Source organism: Chlamydotis macqueenii, chromosome Z, assembly GCF_036417535.1.
Source record: "Chlamydotis macqueenii isolate bChlMac1 chromosome Z, bChlMac1.mat, whole genome shotgun sequence".
NCBI classification, from domain to species: Eukaryota; Metazoa; Chordata; class Aves; order Otidiformes; family Otididae; genus Chlamydotis; species Chlamydotis macqueenii.
The window spans coordinates 81,845,908-81,866,352 of NC_141593.1; the positions used below are offsets into that span (position 1 = coordinate 81,845,908).

General features: G+C 54.3%; 2 protein-coding genes across 2 annotated transcripts; one reads left to right on the top strand and one right to left on the bottom strand.

Annotated features, from left to right (window-relative positions):
* Nucleotides 1-452: 452 nt before the first annotated feature.
* Nucleotides 453-6,688, top strand: LOC147596451 (glutaredoxin-1-like). Its single transcript, XM_086770351.1, has 3 exons — nt 453-1,285; nt 4,495-4,608; nt 5,664-6,688. The coding sequence occupies exons 1-2, from the start codon at nt 1,091-1,093 to the stop codon at nt 4,603-4,605; spliced, it is 306 nt and encodes a 101-aa protein (XP_086626477.1). The 5' UTR covers nt 453-1,090; the 3' UTR covers nt 4,606-4,608; nt 5,664-6,688.
* A 6,502-nt stretch (nt 6,689-13,190) lies between these two features.
* On the bottom strand, nt 13,191-18,060 carry LOC104476759 (glutaredoxin-1-like). Its single transcript, XM_086770710.1, has 3 exons — nt 17,819-18,060; nt 14,495-14,608; nt 13,191-13,435 (listed from the first exon to the last, which is right to left on the bottom strand). Exons 1-2 carry the CDS (start codon nt 18,011-18,013, stop codon nt 14,498-14,500), a joined length of 306 nt encoding a protein of 101 aa, XP_086626836.1. The 5' UTR covers nt 18,014-18,060; the 3' UTR covers nt 13,191-13,435; nt 14,495-14,497.
* Nucleotides 18,061-20,445: the final 2,385 nt, after the last annotated feature.

Genomic DNA, 20,445 nt, shown 5'->3' on the forward strand with positions numbered 1-20,445 from the left:
CGGGGCGTCCACCGCCTCTCTGGGCAACCTGGGCCAGTGCTCCACCACCCTCAGTGTAAAAAATTTCTTCCTTATATCTAGTCTGGAGTTGGCCCAGGCCCAGAACTCACCAGGCACTTGATGGACCCTCCAACCTGCTGCCCTCAGGCCGTCGCCGGAACAGCCACCGAGCCTCCCGTTTCCCTTCCTCTTTCGTGGCTCTCTACGTGGAGACAAGCGTGACTGTCCCTCTGCTTGCACCGGGGGAGCAGCACGGGCTGAGGCGGTGATGATCAGAAATATCCCCATTTCCTCGAAACGATCACCCAGGGAAGCTGAAGTCAAGCATGGTGTGTACCCTTCACTGCTTGGACCACATTTTCAACATAGGCCTGCTAAAGTAACATTTCTGGATGTTTATTTCAGTTCTGGAGCTGGTTCCTTGAGCACTGTTGGTTCTTAGCTCACGTCTGGGATAAAACAGATGCTTTGGGAACAGCAGCAAGGTTCCCAAGCCATTTAGGCACTTTTGGAAGCCGCAGGCAGGGAATTCCACCCATCACGGAAGGTTTGCAGGTAGAAATACGCACAAACGAGCCATTTAGTTTTTTAGCTTCTGGGACGGGAAGCCGTGTGGCACGAGGATGGAAGTCAATTCACCCATCTGTGGGTTCCCTGAGCTCTGCACCGTCCCCCCGGCCGGTTTTGGCCTCGGGCAGCGGGCCAGGCGAGGGGCAGGACAGGCAGAACCAACCCCGGGTCAGGGGAGAGAGGCAACAGCGGGAGCTCAGCCTCAGCCGGCGCATCCCTTCCCGAGCAGCCCCGGCCAAGCTGGTACCACAGCGCGGGTGCCGAACCAGCGCCGGAGAGCCAAGGCTCTGCCTGCTTTTGTACGGCTACTTTGCTCGGCAAGTTGGATTTTCTGGGAAAAGAGAGAGAAAGTAAAAGTATTGCTTCAACAGCTGTGGGCTGCTGACGGGATTGCATCCTCCTGGGAGGAGTTTCCAGGGAGGAAGGCGCTGTGCAGCGCATAAATACCCGGGGCTGAGAGCGCATCTGCCCGTGCACTCGCTGGTGGAGGGACGTGTTCTGCTCATCCTGAAGAAGCAGCATGGCGGACACGTTTGTGAACAGCAGGGTCACGTACGGCAGCGTAACCCTGTTCGTATGGGATGGCTGCCCTTGCTGCAGGAACGCCTGGGAGCTGCTGAAGGGATGTGTCCGGCCCGGGTACCTGCAGCAGATCAGTATCACCGGCAGGGAGGACGTCCAGGCTTACCTGCAGCGGAGCACGGGGCAAGGAACCGTAAGTTCTCGCAGTCTTACCTCAGAATGTGCTGGTCCCTTGTCCCCGCTGCCCCGTGCTCTGTCAGCTGTGGCAGAGGCTGAAGCTCCTTCAGAGACCCGAGGCAGCCCAGATGGGCAGGGGGGTGGGAGCGCAGAGCTGTGCGTTTGGAATCTGGACACTGGCTTTCCCCTCGGACCCGAGGCAGAGAAAGCCTTTCAGCTTGCATCCGTGCAGCTCTCTGTGAAGCAGGTGCCGTGCTTACCAACCTTGGCGGCCGTGCCTTTTGACGCGGAATTCAATAACTCGTCTGTCCTGGGCAGCCACGTTTTGCGCCTGAGCGTCAGGAAGTGCTTTCTCAGAAGCGCTGGCACACGGGGCAGGCCGTCCGTCCTGCAGCGAGCGTTTCAGCGCTGCGTAAGGAACGCGCCTCTGCTCCTCCTCCCCTCACTCCAAAGTTCAGCAGCCTCCCCGAAGCGAGGCAGGAGGGAAACGCTGGGGACTCGCTGTCCCCACCGCCTGGGTGTACCGGGTTCGTAGGATTCCCACGCACAAAGCTCACCCAGCATATGACACCTAAAAGCACCACGGTTTACCTGTACCTCCTGGAAAGTCCTCGCTCTCGCACTCAGGCCTCCTTCCCGGCTTCTCGCTGATGCCGCCTGCTCGACTTTGGCCTCTTTCGGGTGGCAGAGGGGACCTGATTTCCTGCTGGCTCCCGTCCCCATCCTGAGTTTGGGAACGGGACGGCAGCGCGCGGGCACGTCGGCATTCACCCACCCCTCCGAGGCAGGCGGCCCAGGAAGGAGGCCTTGCGCGGCTGGAGAGGGGCAGCCTTGAGCCTTTGCTGGTCCCTCACGGACCAGGTCACCAGCAAGGTGCTGGAGCCCAGCCCCGCGCCCCGGCCATGGCGGGCGGTTTGCGTGGGGGATGCGGGCAAGCTCCTTAAGGCCTCTGCTCTCTGGGGGCTGTCGGGCTGCGGTGATCCGCATCTCCCACCTGAGGCCTCGCCTGGCACCAGTCTGGCACGGTGACGGCAGAATCACAGCATGCTTTGGGTGGGAAGGGACCGCTACAGGCCCACCCCTCTGCCAGGAGCAGGGCCATCTCCAACCAGCTGAGCACCCACTGAACCACAGCAGCAGTGCTGAGCGGTGCTGGGAACTGCAAGCACATCCCGAAAGCAGCAGTGTTTTCCCGGCCACGGGAGACTTTGTGTGGGAGGCAGAGAGGGAGAGGGAGAGGATGGCCAGCCCTCTTGGTGAAGCAGCATTCCAAAAGCAGGAACTGATTTCCCAGCAGGAGAGGGAGTGGTAGGATTAGTAGGAAGCGAAAGCGGAAGCCGACTTCCAGGCTGAAGAGCGGTGTGGTGTCGCCAGCGAGAGAAGTCGGTCACTGAAAGCAAAGGTAATTTCCCAGCAGCAGAGGGACGGCTGGCGTTAATGAGGACAAGGGGTGGAGATGCCACTGGGGATGGGGTGTCAGAAGAAGACTTGTCTTAGCTTCTGGTGGGGTTTGGGGGATTGACGGCCGTGGGAAAGCCTTGTCCACCAAATCCACCATGCAGGATGAAGAACAAACTCCTCCTTGCTCTCCCCAAAGCTCTCTTCTTTTCCACTCCCGCCAGTAGCACGTTACTTCCCACGCCCAGCCCAGCCAGAGGAACGCTTCTGGGTTTTGCCCAGGCCTGTTCCTCAGGCAGCCCCTTCACTGGGACACCACCCATCCCAAGGCACCCGCGGCGCAGTCAGGCTCCCCGTCGCAGCCTGCTCTCGCAGCAAGGTCTCCTTGGTACCAGAAAGCGTGGCTGCACGGTCCTCCACGTGCTGGACGCCGAGCGCTGCTTGTCTGCACCCCCCAGGAGGGACGGAGGCAGAAGCCTGGCAGAGGACCGTGCCCAGCCATGGCCCCCCAGTAACAAGATGTGAGGGGCTTGGAGAAGAGCCGGCTGAGATCTAGAAGTCCAGGGTGAAGAGTGAAAGAGAAAGGGAAGGATAAACCAAAACGCTGTCAGTGGGCCAGTGTGTCCCATGGACGGCCACCGCCAGCCTGCCTGTGGGGCAGGGAGCACATCCTGCTGCTGGAGGGAGATACTGGAGGGCGCTGCTGTACACTTGCACTGTCCACAGGGAAGGCAGTGGGAGCTCACAGCGGGTGGGGGTCCCTCCTCAGGGTGGGGGTGCCCTCCTCCCCAAATGAGGCCTGCCCACGGCTATGCAGGAGTCGGGGAGACGGCTTTCCAAGCTGCCGTCTTCCACCACCCGCTTGGCACCTTGTATTTTACGCCTGGTTTTGCCAGTGCCTTTTCTCTTGAGTCCTTGACCTACTACCACCGCAATAATTTCACTTCTGCCTGTGCTGCTGCTTCTTTTCACCTCTCCCAGCTTACAGCTGGCACGCTTTTCCCAGCTCAGCAGTGATTTTCACTTCCCCCTGTGGAGAGCAGCACATGCACGCCTTGAGGAAGTCTCCGACGCTGAAGTTCAGCAATTCTTCTTGGTCTTCAGGAGAGTGGGGGTTTCTTTCTTTTTTTTTTTTTAAATTTGGCTCTGCACTGTCCCTCCCGTGGCCACATCTGCTGTACTTCTGCGGGGTCTGAACTCGCCGTTGCAGAGAGAGGAATTCAGTGAACACCGAACGGGGGAAGTGAAAGAAAGGGCAGGACCTGCTGAGAAGGGTCCAGCACAGGCAGGGAACCAGCAGGCGCCTGGCCTGGTGAAGTAGGCGCGGGACAAAGGGCCAGAAAAAGGGTTTGTGGAGAAGGGGTTGTGCCAGAAACGTGCGTCTGCTGTGCCAAGTGACTCTGATAGTAGTGCTGGCCATCAGGCGTCTGGCAGCACATCCGCCCGGCAGCCTCACGCGCCAGGGAAGCACTCGGGAGCGCGGTGGGACTCCTCGGCCCTGGGAGAGCCTGCCGTGGGCACGCGCATGGTCCGTGCGCGTCACAGGTCCCGGCTCTCGGAGCTGCTCGCTCGCTGCTCCGGGCTCGTGTGTTTGCAGCACATCCAGCGCTGTCCGGGAGCGTGGGTTTGTCCTCCCGCAGCCTCCTCGAAACGCAGAGCATTCCCCTACCCCTGCTTTCCTAGGAGCAGATTTTCAGACAAACAGGGCCTTGGGGGCGAGAAGAGGAGGGTTTTGTAAACAAATCTGCTTCCCAGGCGAACCCTCTCCCCGTTCTCTGCCTCCAGCGACCCAGCTCTACGGATTAACCCGTGGCGTCATTTCCGCAGGTCCCCTACGTGTTCATTGGGAATCAGTACATCGGAGGATTATCCGAGCTGCAAAACATGGGCGCGCAGCTCCGTCCAATACTGCAGCAGATGGGCGTCCCGCTGTGGTGAGGGGTAAGTCCTGGGGGGCTCGCAGCTCAACAGCAACGCTCTCCCCGCAGCCTGGCAAAGCGGGGCACGTCCAGCGCTGAAGCACGACCGCTGGAGCACTGCTGTGTGCGTTAGGAACCGCAGAGCGCCAACCCGTTTCTGCGGTTCCCAGCTGCAGTCCGTCCACTGTGGCCCTCTTCCTGCACGCTTGAAAGGAACATCTCCAAGATCTCTGACAAGGCGGGTTTCAGCGGCTAGCCTTCGCCTAGGATCTGGACAAACCGCGCCAGCTCCTAGGGTTTTTTGTCCTTCCTTCTTTTCTTTCTTTTTTGCTTTTTTGCTTGCTTTCTTTTTTCTTTCTTTCTTTCTTTCTTTCTTTCTTTCTTTTTTCCTTCCATCATTCCTTCGAGTCTTTCATTACTTCTTTCTTCCTCTCTTCCTTTCCTCCTATCTTCCTTTCTTTTTTTCTCTCTTTCTTTCTTCTTTCTCCTTTCTTTCCCCCTTTCTCCCTATCTTCTTTCCTTCCTTCTTTCCTTTTTTCTTGCCTTATTTCTCCATTCTTTCTGTTCTTTCTTCGTTCCTTTCATTCTTTCTTTCTTCATTCCTTTCATTCTTTCTTTCTTTCTTCATTTTTTCCTTCCTTCTTTCTTCCTTTATTCTTTCTTTCCTTCTTCCTCTCTTCCTTTCTTTCTGGCCTTCTTTCTCTCCCTCTCTCTTTCCCTCCTTCCAAGTCTCAGCCCCTTCAACAAGACTGCTCATAGAAGACGGCCTCCCATACCTGCAGGCATGGACACAGGGAAATCCCCTGCACAAGGTGAGCACAGCACGGAACAAAGCTCACTGGTTTGGCAAGACGGTTTTTGGCAAAGGTGGCTGGGCATACGCGTGTTATCGGTAACGCGTGTGCACGTGCACAAAGACTGCGTGTGTACCTACAGACACACACGTACACAAACGAAACACCAGTGAAAGCCCCGTTTCAAAGGTCTCAAAGTCTGTTCTGTGACGGTGCTGCGTTAATCAAGTGGTTGCTAGCAGCAGTGATCACTGCCCCTTACGTCTGCTCTTTCTGCTTCCAGGAGAAAGAAGACCACGAGCTATGACCTCCTCCTTCTGACATTCCTGCTGCTTGGAGTAAATTCCTCGCCACTTCCTCCTGGGGGAGCAAATGCACCTTTCTGGTGAACGCAGCTTCTTGTCCTTTCACTGATAAATACGCCAACATCTCAGCACCCTTTCTGCAGCTCGGGAAGGACTGCACCTCGTTCAGAGGTGCCAATCGGAACACGATGTGATGCACACCAACAAACAACGCTTGCTCTGAGCTGCTGCTTTCACCACGGTGGTTCTTTTTCTACAGGCCCATTCACGCACTCATCCTGAACGCCTGTTTTCTCTCTCCAGCCTCTTCCCTACCCGTCCCTCCCAAACGACCTCTGCAAACGCTGGATGTTTCCCACATCCTGCCAGCAGTGTCCTCACAGCGGTCTGTCTGGAGGCTCGCGCAGCTGCTCTGATGTTGGTGTCCCACAATGCGCTCCTGAAAGCAGCCGCTGCAGCCCGTACACGCATCCCCTGCCCCGGGGACCCGGCATATTCTGGCTGACGTCTCCTGGCGCGGTCACGATGACCGCTCTGAGCAGCACTTTTTTTGGCAAGGATTTTGTTACAACACAGCTGCTGGCAGGAAGCCATACGAGTTTTTCATTTTCCACTGGACTCCTTACAAACACAGAGCTGCTTGGAGCAGAAAGCGCCCGGGGCCGCGCAGCCTGTGAGGAGGCTGCTGACTGCAGAATGCCTCGCTGAGACAGCACGCGCTGGATTCAGACCCGAAGTAAACAGTGCTGTGCCGGGAAACGGATTTACGGGAAACGCAGAGCACGGCTGCTGCCAGGTCAAACAGGGTGAAGGGCTGCTGTAGGCCCTCGGCGTTAAAATAACGCTAGCTCCAGAGAAAAGCTGAAAGACGGGCTCAACTCAACGACAAGGCAAAAAACCCAAAGTGCAAAACCCTTCGGAATTCTTCTCACTTCTATTTCAATCATCCTTTCTGTTCCCTTCCTTTTTTTTTTAAATAAAAAAATTAAGAGCTTGTTTTTCATTTCTTTTTTTTTTTTGTAAGTTTTTTTTAGCACAGTCCCCCTCTCCCAGCGTGAAGCTGAGGTGGGCAGTGCCAGCGTGTCCCCACTGCCGCCAGCCCGGCAAGGAGCCATGCAACGCCCCCCGCCCCTGCTGTAAAATGCACCAGCGAGGCCGGCTGAAGCTGCTGGTCCTCCTTATCCTCAGCAGGAGTGAAAGAGGAGAAACCGCAGGCTTTCTGCCATGCCCCGAGAGCCATGGGAAAGCCAAGAGCTTCCTTCCTGGCAGGCCTGAACTCCCCAACCTCTTGCCAGAGTAGCAGCCTCCCACTTCTGCCAGTCCTAGACGTCTTAAGCTGACCGCTGCAACTTTCTGCAGATGCTCTGAATGGTGAATCCTGAAGGCGAAAAGGCAAAAAATCCCTCTGTCATCTTTATACAACTTCCCTTGGCCTGCAACAGGATTAACTGTAATTAACTTTGTAGAATTTGTTTTAAAGTGGAAATGAATTAGCCCAGGAAATGTGAAAGACTGCATAGTTCCAAAAACTGCATGTTCGAACATGCTCCTTCAGCAGGGTGAACATACAACTATCCACAACTCTACAGTTCAAATTACGACAGTCTCCTTCTCTGGGTGAGATTCTCCACCTATATTTATCCATTACAGTGGTATTTCAGCTCTGTGTGTTGATTGTAATCTTCTCAGAGTTTTAAGAATTTCTTTCAAAATCACCACCCTGTTTTCCTTCTCTACCTTCTTTCTTAGTTTTCCCTCCAAGGTAAAGCAAAAAATTGTAAATAGGAATATGTCCCAATCACATCTAATCCAACCATAAAATCCATATCATATAATGAATTTCAAGATCTAGCAAACTAATATAATTTATTTTTGACCTTACTGGAAAGATTACAAAGTCCATGGCAAGTGCAGATCTATGTTTAGGTTTACCTACCAGGTTGGGGTACATGACTGCATCTCTTTCTAAACTACTGTGTGGCTTCCGGAAATTGGCATCCCTCTTCTGTTCAGCTCGTTGGCCACTGTGTTCCCAGTGTGATACTGGTTTGAGTGGCTGTCATAGTTTAGTCTCACTTGGGACTAAGCCCTATCCAGTTGCTCATTCACTGTGCCAACTGGCTGAGGGAATTGGGGAGAGATAATATAACAAAAGCCTCAAGGTTTGAGATACGGACAGGGAGAGATCATTCAAGTTAACGTTATGGGCAAAACAGACTCGACCTGAGGAAAACTATTTCCATTTATTATCAATAAAACCAAAGCAGGATAATGAGAAAGAGAACAAAGTAACTTTCCTCCACCCCTTCCTCTTTCCAGGCTTAACTAATTAAAAAATATTCTCTACCTCCTTCCCTTGCCGATTGGCAAAGGGGAAGAGGGAATGGGGGTTGCGGTCAGTTCATCACGGGTTCTTTTACACCACTGCTTCATGGTCGGGGGAAGAACTCCTCACATTCCTCCCCTGCTCCAGCCTGGGGTCCCTCTCACGGGCTGCAGGGGGATCTCCGCCCCTCCGTGGGCCTCCATGGGCTGCAGGGGGACAACCTGCTCCACCATGGGCTGCACCACAGGCTGCAGAGGAATTCTGGCCAGGAGCCGCGTTACTGCTCCCCCTCCTTCTTCACTGACCTTGGCGTCTGCAGCCGTTCCTCTCACAAGAAAAGTTATTCACAACAGGCTGGCAGATGCCTCTCAGGGTCTCTTCACATCTCATCTCCTCTCCACTTCTCTCAGCCGGGCCAGGCCGAGTCGGCCTCAGTCGGCTGCCCGGCGGGAGGCCAGAGGGTGAGGGGTGCAAGGCCGACAAGGTTCGCGCCTCCCCCTCTCTGCCCCCACTTCTTTATTTTCCCCTTCTTAAATTCATTGTCACAGAGGCATTATCTCTATTACAGACTGAGTGGGGGCCACCCCAGGCCCGGCCAAGCCCACCGGACAAAGAGGAAACTTGCAGCAGCTTCTCACAGAACACCCAGCACGGTGGCAGATGGGGCCTACACTCACTGGTTGGCTGGTGGTGGGCATTTATCTTTTGAAGCATGAAATGTATGAGAAGGAAGAGATTTTCTTTTTCTTGCAGTAGTTTAATAAACAACTCTATGCAGCATGTAAGATTGCAGAGTGTGGATTTCACCTGTCAGCTGAAACGGACTTGTTAGAGCAGCAGACACCCACCAGTGTGGTGTATCGAGATAAAAATGGTCATTGTCCATGTTCACCACCATTTCTTTCCCCCTGGCTATTAGGATCTCCCACTTCTGCCAGTCCTAGACGTCTTAAGCTGACCGCTGCAACTTTCTGCATATTCCTGGTTTTTTTGCATCCCTTAACCCTCCCCCAGCAAAACACACTCCTTACATAGCAGAACTTCAATGCAGATGTTTCCTAGAGCGCATGACAGACTTTTTTTTGAGGTGTTCCCAAGCAGAACTCACTGCTTCCAGTCCTTTTATGCGACTCAAATTGCCGCTGGATGAAAAGTTTAACATCTGTTAGCAAAGTTTAAAGCTGTTCCCACCCAGGATCAGTGTTGAGTGGGGCTGGTGTAGGCATTTTCTCACACATAGGCACGCCAGGCACGTCTGGAGGTACATCAGAGGGGCTGCTGGAGGGTGTGGTTTACAGAATTTTGGAGGAGAGTTACATTGAGGTAGCTTTGTCAAAGTTACATTCCGTGGAAGCTGCTTTGCCTAGCTTTTCGTGTTAGTAACGCAGCAAAGAGCAGCTGATCTGTCTCTCCTCAGCTCCTGACAACGCTTATTGCTCAGAGATAACGAGGCGAGATGAAACTGAGCCATTACACATGACAGCCACACTAAACGCCTTTGGAGGGCAGGGAAGAGACCCTCGCTGTCTAAGCCTCATGGGAAAAACTCAGGCATTTAGTGCTTGCTGCTGTAGGAGAGGCTACATTTGTCAGTACTTGCTCTACTAATTGGAGTATTTGGCCTCCAACAGCAGCTTCTATGTGACCCTTTCCCAAGGAAATGAAAGCTTATCCCTGCAGCCACATAACTGCATATTTACTGGAAGCTGTACTGTGATAGGAAAGCAGAAATGGATAAATATAGACATTAGGTCTAAAATTCTTAGTCTTGTGCAATACCATGATTTTACCCCTAGAATGTCTTAGTGCTTCTGGTTTCTGTGATACAGTTTGATTTCACGGTAAATGACACTGCTGGTGCACCCCTCATCCAGTGCTCGTCTTTGTTTGCAGCCTGGCAACCGCAGGGCTCAGCTTGGAGATTTTCTGGGTTTCACCCATTTTACAGTTAAGTAATAAGTTAGTGCTGATAAGCTTTACTGTAGAAACTGAGGCTTCACAGGGATCTGGAATGAGAGTTTTATTTGAGTGCACGACAAACGCGCATGGAGTCACATTAAACTGTAATTGTCAAAACATCTCGTTGCTTTTCCTGGATATTTGATTAGTTTCTAAATCACATGGTACAGATGAGGCAAATGGGATATTAATGAGAGATCCTAATAGCCAGGGGGAAAGAAATGGTGGTGAACATGGACAATGACCATTTTTATCTCGATACACCACACTGGTGGGTGTCTGCTGCTCTAACAAGTCCGTTTCAGCTGACAGGTGAAATCCACACTCTGCAATCTTACATGCTGCATAGAGTTGTTTATTAAACTACTGCAAGAAAAAGAAAATCTCTTCCTTCTCATACATTTCATGCTTCAAAAGATAAATGCCCACCACCAGCCAACCAGTGAGTGTAGGCCCCATCTGCCACCGTGCTGGGTGTTCTGTGAGAAGCTGCTGCAAGTTTCCTCTTTGTCCGGTGGGCTTGGCCGGGCCTGGGGTGGCCCCCACTCAGTCTGTAATAGAGATAATGCCTCTGTGACAATGAATTTAAGAAGGGGAAAATAAAGAAGTGGGGGCAGAGAGGGGGAGGCGCGAACCTTGTCGGCCTTGCACCCCTCACCCTCTGGCCTCCCGCCGGGCAGCCGACTGAGGCCGACTCGGCCTGGCCCGGCTGAGAGAAGTGGAGAGGAGATGAGATGTGAAGAGACCCTGAGAGGCATCTGCCAGCCTGTTGTGAATAACTTTTCTTGTGAGAGGAACGGCTGCAGACGCCAAGGTCAGTGAAGAAGGAGGGGGAGCAGTAACGCGGCTCCTGGCCAGAATTCCTCTGCAGCCCGTGGTGCAGCCCATGGTGGAGCAGGTTGTCCCCCTGCAGCCCATGGAGGCCCACGGAGGGGCGGAGATCCCCCTGCAGCCCGTGAGAGGGACCCCAGGCTGGAGCAGGGGAGGAATGTGAGGAGTTCTTCCCCCGACCATGAAGCAGTGGTGTAAAAGAACCCGTGATGAACTGACCGCAACCCCCATTCCCTCTTCCCCTTTGCCAATCGGCAAGGGAAGGAGGTAGAGAATATTTTTTAATTAGTTAAGCCTGGAAAGAGGAAGGGGTGGAGGAAAGTTACTTTGTTCTCTTTCTCATTATCCTGCTTTGGTTTTATTGATAATAAATGGAAATAGTTTTCCTCAGGTCGAGTCTGTTTTGCCCATAACGTTAACTTGAATGATCTCTCCCTGTCCGTATCTCAAACCTTGAGGCTTTTGTTATATTATCTCTCCCCAATTCCCTCAGCCAGTCGGCACAGTGAATGAGCAACTGGATAGGGCTTAGTCCCAAGTGAGACTAAACTATGACAGCCACTCAAACCAGTATCACACTGGGAACACAGTGGCCAACGAGCTGAACAGAAGAGGGATGCCAATTTCCGGAAGCCACACAGTAGTTTAGAAAGAGATGCAGTCATGTACCCCAACCTGGTAGGTAAACCTAAACATAGATCTGCACTTGCCATGGACTTTGTAGTCTTTCCAGTAAGGTCAAAAATAAATTATATTAGTTTGCTAGATCTTGAAATTCATTATATGATATGGATTTTATGGTTGGATTAGATGTGATTGGGACATATTCCTATTTACAATTTTTTGCTTTACCTTGGAGGGAAAACTAAGAAAGAAGGTAGAGAAGGAAAACAGGGTGGTGATTTTGAAAGAAATTCTTAAAACTCTGAGAAGATTACAGTCAACACACAGAGCTGAAATACCACTGTAATGGATAAATATAGGTGGAGAATCTCACCCAGAGGAGACTGTCGTAATTTGAACTGTAGAGTTGTGGATAGTTGTATGTTCACCCTGCTGAAGGAGCATGTTCGAACATGCAGTTTTTGGAACTATGCAGTCTTTCACATTTCCTGGGCTAATTCATTTCCACTTTAAAACAAATTCTACAAAGTTAATTACAGTTAATCCTGTTGCAGGCCAAGGGAAGTTGTATAAAGATGACAGAGGGATTTTTTGCCTTTTCGCCTTCAGGATTCACCATTCAGAGCATCTGCAGAAAGTTGCAGCGGTCAGCTTAAGACGTCTAGGACTGGCAGAAGTGGGAGGCTGCTACTCTGGCAAGAGGTTGGGGAGTTCAGGCCTGCCAGGAAGGAAGCTCTTGGCTTTCCCATGGCTCTCGGGGCATGGCAGAAAGCCTGCGGTTTCTCCTCTTTCACTCCTGCTGAGGATAAGGAGGACCAGCAGCTTCAGCCGGCCTCGCTGGTGCATTTTACAGCAGGGGCGGGGGGCGTTGCATGGCTCCTTGCCGGGCTGGCGGCAGTGGGGACACGCTGGCACTGCCCACCTCAGCTTCACGCTGGGAGAGGGGGACTGTGCTAAAAAAAACTTACAAAAAAAAAAAAGAAATGAAAAACAAGCTCTTAATTTTTTTATTTAAAAAAAAAAAGGAAGAGAACAGAAAGGATGATTGAAATAGAAGTGAGAAGAATTCCGAAGGGTTTTGCACTTTGGGTTTTTTGCCTTGTCGTTGAGTTGAGCCCGTCTTTCAGCTTTTCTCTGGAGCTAGCGTTATTTTAACGCCGAGGGCCTACAGCAGCCCTTCACCCTGTTTGACCTGGCAGCAGCCGTGCTCTGCGTTTCCCGTAAATCCGTTTCCTGGCACAGCACTGTTTACTTCGGGTCTGAATCCAGCGCGTGCTGTCTCAGCGAGGCATTCTGCAGTCAGCAGCCTCCTCACAGGCTGCGCGGCCCCGGGCGCTTTCTGCTCCAAGCAGCTCTGTGTTTGTAAGGAGTCCAGTGGAAAATGAAAAACTCGTATGGCTTCCTGCCAGCAGCTGTGTTGTAACAAAATCCTTGCCAAAAAAAGTGCTGCTCAGAGCGGTCATCGTGACCGCGCCAGGAGACGTCAGCCAGAATATGCCGGGTCCCCGGGGCAGGGGATGCGTGTACGGGCTGCAGCGGCTGCTTTCAGGAGCGCATTGTGGGACACCAACATCAGAGCAGCTGCGCGAGCCTCCAGACAGACCGCTGTGAGGACACTGCTGGCAGGATGTGGGAAACATCCAGCGTTTGCAGAGGTCGTTTGGGAGGGACGGGTAGGGAAGAGGCTGGAGAGAGAAAACAGGCGTTCAGGATGAGTGCGTGAATGGGCCTGTAGAAAAAGAACCACCGTGGTGAAAGCAGCAGCTCAGAGCAAGCGTTGTTTGTTGGTGTGCATCACATCGTGTTCCGATTGGCACCTCTGAACGAGGTGCAGTCCTTCCCGAGCTGCAGAAAGGGTGCTGAGATGTTGGCGTATTTATCAGTGAAAGGACAAGAAGCTGCGTTCACCAGAAAGGTGCATTTGCTCCCCCAGGAGGAAGTGGCGAGGAATTTACTCCAAGCAGCAGGAATGTCAGAAGGAGGAGGTCATAGCTCGTGGTCTTCTTTCTCCTGGAAGCAGAAAGAGCAGACGTAAGGGGCAGTGATCACTGCTGCTAGCAACCACTTGATTAACGCAGCACCGTCACAGAACAGACTTTGAGACCTTTGAAACGGGGCTTTCACTGGTGTTTCGTTTGTGTACGTGTGTGTCTGTAGGTACACACGCAGTCTTTGTGCACGTGCACACGCGTTACCGATAACACGCGTATGCCCAGCCACCTTTGCCAAAAACCGTCTTGCCAAACCAGTGAGCTTTGTTCCGTGCTGTGCTCACCTTGTGCAGGGGATTTCCCTGTGTCCATGCCTGCAGGTATGGGAGGCCGTCTTCTATGAGCAGTCTTGTTGAAGGGGCTGAGACTTGGAAGGAGGGAAAGAGAGAGGGAGAGAAAGAAGGCCAGAAAGAAAGGAAGAGAGGAAGAAGGAAAGAAAGAATAAAGGAAGAAAGAAGGAAGGAAAAAATGAAGAAAGAAAGAAAGAATGAAAGGAATGAAGAAAGAAAGAATGAAAGGAACGAAGAAAGAACAGAAAGAATGGAGAAATAAGGCAAGAAAAAAGGAAAGAAGGAAGGAAAGAAGATAGGGAGAAAGGGGGAAAGAAAGGAGAAAGAAGAAAGAAAGAGAGAAAAAAAGAAAGGAAGATAGGAGGAAAGGAAGAGAGGAAGAAAGAAGTAATGAAAGACTCGAAGGAATGATGGAAGGAAAAAAGAAAGAAAGAAAGAAAGAAAGAAAGAAAGAAAGAAAAAAGAAAGCAAGCAAAAAAGCAAAAAAGAAAGAAAAGAAGGAAGGACAAAAAACCCTAGGAGCTGGCGCGGTTTGTCCAGATCCTAGGCGAAGGCTAGCCGCTGAAACCCGCCTTGTCAGAGATCTTGGAGATGTTCCTTTCAAGCGTGCAGGAAGAGGGCCACAGTGGACGGACTGCAGCTGGGAACCGCAGAAACGGGTTGGCGCTCTGCGGTTCCTAACGCACACAGCAGCGCTCCAGCGGTCGTGCTTCAGCGCTGGACGTGCCCCGCTTTGCCAGGCTGCGGGGAGAGCGTTGCTGTTGAGCTGCGAGCCCCCCAGGACTTACCCCTCACCACAGCGGGACGCCCATCTGCTGCAGTATTGGACGGAGCTGCGCGCCCATGTTTTGCAGCTCGGATAATCCTCCGATGTACTGATTCCCAATGAACACGTAGGGGACCTGCGGAAATGACGCCACGGGTTAATCCGTAGAGCTGGGTCGCTGGAGGCAGAGAACGGGGAGAGGGTTCGCCTGGGAAGCAGATTTGTTTACAAAACCCTCCTCTTCTCGCCCCCAAGGCCCTGTTTGTCTGAAAATCTGCTCCTAGGAAAGCAGGGGTAGGGGAATGCTCTGCGTTTCGAGGAGGCTGCGGGAGGACAAACCCACGCTCCCGGACAGCACTGGATGTGCTGCAAACACACGAGCCCGGAGCAGCGAGCGAGCAGCTCCGAGAGCCGGGACCTGTGACGCGCACGGACCATGCGCGTGCCCACGGCAGGCTCTCCCAGGGCCGAGGAGTCCCACCGCGCTCCCGAGTGCTTCCCTGGCGCGTGAGGCTGCCGGGCGGATGTGCTGCCAGACACCTGATGGCCAGCACTACTATCAGAGTCACTTGGCACAGCAGACGCACGTTTCTGGCACAACCCCTTCTCCACAAACCCTTTTTCTGGCCCTTTGTCCCGCGCCTACTCCACCAGGCCAGGCGCCTGCTGGTTCCCTGCCTGTGCTGGACCCTTCTCAGCAGGTCCTGCCCTTTCTTTCACTTCCCCCGTTCGGTGTTCACTGAATTCCTCTCTCTGCAACGGCGAGTTCAGACCCCGCAGAAGTACAGCAGATGTGGCCACGGGAGGGACAGTGCAGAGCCAAATTTAAAAAAAAAAAAAAGAAAGAAACCCCCACTCTCCTGAAGACCAAGAAGAATTGCTGAACTTCAGCGTCGGAGACTTCCTCAAGGCGTGCATGTGCTGCTCTCCACAGGGGGAAGTGAAAATCACTGCTGAGCTGGGAAAAGCGTGCCAGCTGTAAGCTGGGAGAGGTGAAAAGAAGCAGCAGCACAGGCAGAAGTGAAATTATTGCGGTGGTAGTAGGTCAAGGACTCAAGAGAAAAGGCACTGGCAAAACCAGGCGTAAAATACAAGGTGCCAAGCGGGTGGTGGAAGACGGCAGCTCAGAAAGCCGTCTCCCCGACTCCTGCATAGCCGTGGGCAGGCCTCATTTGGGGAGGAGGGCACCCCCACCCTGAGGAGGGACCCCCACCCGCTGTGAGCTCCCACTGCCTTCCCTGTGGACAGTGCAAGTGTACAGCAGCGCCCTCCAGTATCTCCCTCCAGCAGCAGGATGTGCTCCCTGCCCCACAGGCAGGCTGGCGGTGGCCGTCCATGGGACACACTGGCCCACTGACAGCGTTTTGGTTTATCCTTCCCTTTCTCTTTCACTCTTCACCCTGGACTTCTAGATCTCAGCCGGCTCTTCTCCAAGCCCCTCACATCTTGTTACTGGGGGGCCATGGCTGGGCACGGTCCTCTGCCAGGCTTCTGCCTCCGTCCCTCCTGGGGGGTGCAGACAAGCAGCGCTCGGCGTCCAGCACGTGGAGGACCGTGCAGCCACGCTTTCTGGTACCAAGGAGACCTTGCTGCGAGAGCAGGCTGCGACGGGGAGCCTGACTGCGCCGCGGGTGCCTTGGGATGGGTGGTGTCCCAGTGAAGGGGCTGCCTGAGGAACAGGCCTGGGCAAAACCCAGAAGCGTTCCTCTGGCTGGGCTGGGCGTGGGAAGTAACGTGCTACTGGCGGGAGTGGAAAAGAAGAGAGCTTTGGGGAGAGCAAGGAGGAGTTTGTTCTTCATCCTGCATGGTGGATTTGGTGGACAAGGCTTTCCCACGGCCGTCAATCCCCCAAACCCCACCAGAAGCTAAGACAAGTCTTCTTCTGACACCCCATCCCCAGTGGCATCTCCACCCCTTGTCCTCATTAACGCCAGCCGTCCCTCTGCTGCTGGGAAATTACCTTTGCTTTCAGTGACCGACTTCTCTCGCTGGCGACACCACACCGCTCTTCAGCCTGGAAGTCGGCTTCCGCTTTCGCTTCCTACTAATCCTACCACTCCCTCTCCTGCTGGGAAATCAGTTCCTGCTTTTGGAATGCTGCTTCACCAAGAGGGCTGGCCATCCTCTCCCTCTCCCTCTCTGCCTCCCACACAAAGTCTCCCGTGGCCGGGAAAACACTGCTGCTTTCGGGATGTGCTTGCAGTTCCCAGCACCGCTCAGCACTGCTGCTGTGGTTCAGTGGGTGCTCAGCTGGTTGGAGATGGCCCTGCTCCTGGCAGAGGGGTGGGCCTGTAGCGGTCCCTTCCCACCCAAAGCATGCTGTGATTCTGCCGTCACCGTGCCAGACTGGTGCCAGGCGAGGCCTCAGGTGGGAGATGCGGATCACCGCAGCCCGACAGCCCCCAGAGAGCAGAGGCCTTAAGGAGCTTGCCCGCATCCCCCACGCAAACCGCCCGCCATGGCCGGGGCGCGGGGCTGGGCTCCAGCACCTTGCTGGTGACCTGGTCCGTGAGGGACCAGCAAAGGCTCAAGGCTGCCCCTCTCCAGCCGCGCAAGGCCTCCTTCCTGGGCCGCCTGCCTCGGAGGGGTGGGTGAATGCCGACGTGCCCGCGCGCTGCCGTCCCGTTCCCAAACTCAGGATGGGGACGGGAGCCAGCAGGAAATCAGGTCCCCTCTGCCACCCGAAAGAGGCCAAAGTCGAGCAGGCGGCATCAGAGAGAAGCCGGGAAGGAGGCCTGAGTGCGAGAGCGAGGACTTTCCAGGAGGTACAGGTAAACCGTGGTGCTTTTAGGTGTCATATGCTGGGTGAGCTTTGTGCGTGGGAATCCTACGAACCCGGTACACCCAGGCGGTGGGGACAGCGAGTCCCCAGCGTTTCCCTCCTGCCTCGCTTCGGGGAGGCTGCTGAACTTTGGAGTGAGGGGAGGAGGAGCAGAGGCGCGTTCCTTACGCAGCGCTGAAACGCTCGCTGCAGGACGGACGGCCTGCCCCGTGTGCCAGCGCTTCTGAGAAAGCACTTCCTGACGCTCAGGCGCAAAACGTGGCTGCCCAGGACAGACGAGTTATTGAATTCCGCGTCAAAAGGCACGGCCGCCAAGGTTGGTAAGCACGGCACCTGCTTCACAGAGAGCTGCACGGATGCAAGCTGAAAGGCTTTCTCTGCCTCGGGTCCGAGGGGAAAGCCAGTGTCCAGATTCCAAACGCACAGCTCTGCGCTCCCGCCCCCCTGCCCATCTGGGCTGCCTCGGGTCTCTGAAGGAGCTTCAGCCTCTGCCACAGCTAACAGAGCACGGGGCAGCGGGGACAAGGGACCAGCACATTCTGAGGTAAGACTGCGAGAACTTACGGTTCCTTGCCCCGTGCTCCGCTGCAGGTAAGCCTGGACGTCCTCCCTGCCGGTGATACTGATCTGCTGCAGGTGCCCGGGCCGGACACATCCCTTCAGCAGCTCCCAGGCGTTCCTGCAGCAAGGGCAGCCATCCCATACGAACAGGGTTACGCTGCCATACGTGACCCTGCTGTTCACAAACGTGTCCGCCATGCTGCTTCTTCAGGATGAGCAGAACACGTCCCTCCACCAGCGAGTGCACGGGCAGATGCGCTCTCAGCCCCGGGTATTTATGCGCTGCACAGCGCCTTCCTCCCTGGAAACTCCTCCCAGGAGGATGCAATCCCGTCAGCAGCCCACAGCTGTTGAAGCAATACTTTTACTTTCTCTCTCCTTTCCCAGAAAATCCAACTTGCCGAGCAAAGTAGCCGTACAAAAGCAGGCAGAGCCTTGGCTCTCCGGCGCTGGTTCGGCACCCGCGCTGTGGTACCAGCTTGGCCGGGGCTGCTCGGGAAGGGATGCGCCAGCTGAGGCTGAGCTCCCGCTGTTGCCTCTCTCCCCTGACCCGGGGTTGGTTCTGCCTGTCCTGCCCCTCGCCTGGCCCGCTGCCCGAGGCCAAAACCGGCCGGGGGGACGGTGCAGAGCTCAGGGAACCCACAGATGGGTGAATTGACTTCCATCCTCGTGCCACACGGCTTCCCATCCCAGAAGCTAAAAAACTAAATGGCTCGTTTGTGCGTATTTCTACCTGCAAACCTTCCGTGATGGGTGGAATTCCCTGCCTGCGGCTTCCAAAAGTGCCTAAATGGCTTGGGAACCTTGCTGCTGTTCCCAAAGCATCTGTTTTATCCCAGACGTGAGCTAAGAACCAACAGTGCTCAAGGAACCAGCTCCAGAACTGAAATAAACATCCAGAAATGTTACTTTAGCAGGCCTACGTTGAAAACGTGGTCCAAGCAGTGAAGGGTACACACCATGCTTGACTTCAGCTTCCCTGGGTGATCGTTTCGAGGAAATGGGGATATTTCTGATCATCACCGCCTCAGCCCGTGCTGCTCCCCCGGTGCAAGCAGAGGGACAGTCACGCTTGTCTCCACGTAGAGAGCCACGAAAGAGGAAGGGAAACGGGAGGCTCGGTGGCTGTTCCGGCGACGGCCTGAGGGCAGCAGGTTGCAGGGTCCATCAAGTGCCTGGTGAGTTCTGGGCCTGGGCCAACTCCAGACTAGATATAAGGAAGAAATTTTTTACACTAAGGGTGGTGGAGCACTGGCCCAGGTTGCCCAGAGAGGCGGTGGACGCCCCGTCCCCGGAAACGTTCCAGGCCAGGTTGGCGGGGCTCTGAGCAACCTGATCCGGTTGGAGATGTCCCTGCTCCTGGCGGGGGGGTTGGACTGGGTGGGCTTTAACGGTCCCTTCCAACCCAAACCCTCCTGTGATTCTGTCATTCTGCGACTGCAATTCTTCATAGATTTAAAGTCATTCAAGAAAAAATTGGGTAGGCAGCCCCGCAGGGATAAATCATGCCCAGGCTTCAACTGTCAAGCTCTGGCAGTGGCACTGCACCCACAAGTGAGAAGCTCGGTGGGAGCACAGCCACCTCCAGTGCCGCAGCACCCGTCCTGCTGGCACAGCCCCTCTCGCACCACCCACTGGCAAGATAAAGCCGGTTTACTCAGAGCTGGTGGAGACCGTGTGCAACGCATCCCCTCATTGCCAGGCAGAGTCAGTCTAATGTTCAGTTCAGCTTTGTTAAGCTGCTAGCCCTGCTCCGCTTTCTTTGGAACTGAATTGGTTTGTCGCGTAGGAGTTCTTTACGTTTTCTGCGTGTTTAATTTGCGCGGGATGACAGAGACCTGTGGACGTCCCCCAGCCCAAGCCCCTGCTGAGGGCAGGCTCACCCTGACTCGCTTGCCATCAGGGCTTGAGCGTCTCTAGGGATGGAGCCTCCACAACCAGAACAAACAAAATGTTTTCCTTATCTTCAGACGGAAGATTTGAGCTTCATTTCAGTTTGTGTTTGTCGCCTCTTGCCGTGGCACTGGGCACCGCTGGGAAGAGCCTGGCTCCATCATCGTGGTTCCTCCATCAGGTGTTTATGCGCATGGACAATCCCCCAGGCATCCTCTCCTCCCGGGGGAGCAGCCCCAGCTCACCTAACAGATGCTTTCATCCCTTCGTCGTCTGCACAGCCCTTTGCTGGCCTCGCTCCAGTATGTCCACATCTCTCTCATAGTGGGGAGCCCAGAACGGGTCTGCATAGGTGAGAAATCCCCACCAGTATCTCGGGGCACTCACCAAGTACGAGCAACCCACTCACGTTTCAGCTAGGTGAACCGGCAAGGCTGACTACGGAAGGAGAACAAAGAAAGGCAGCTTCTTATTTTTGTGAGCTGGAAGGGGAAAACCAGCACCAAGACCCACGCTGGCTTTTTTCCATTAATTTACGTCACACGTGACAGGCAGGCACGAGAGCTCTGCCCCGACCCAAAACAAGGCTTCCCAAATTCAGTTGCCGGCAGCATCAGCGCTGTCGAAGGAAACTTGCTCCGGTGTGCACAGAGAAGCAGGCTGTGCGTTTTGAACTCAGCCCCCTCCTTGGGGTCCTGGGACAGGGCAATGCAGGCAGCCGGGCTTAGGCAGCTCTC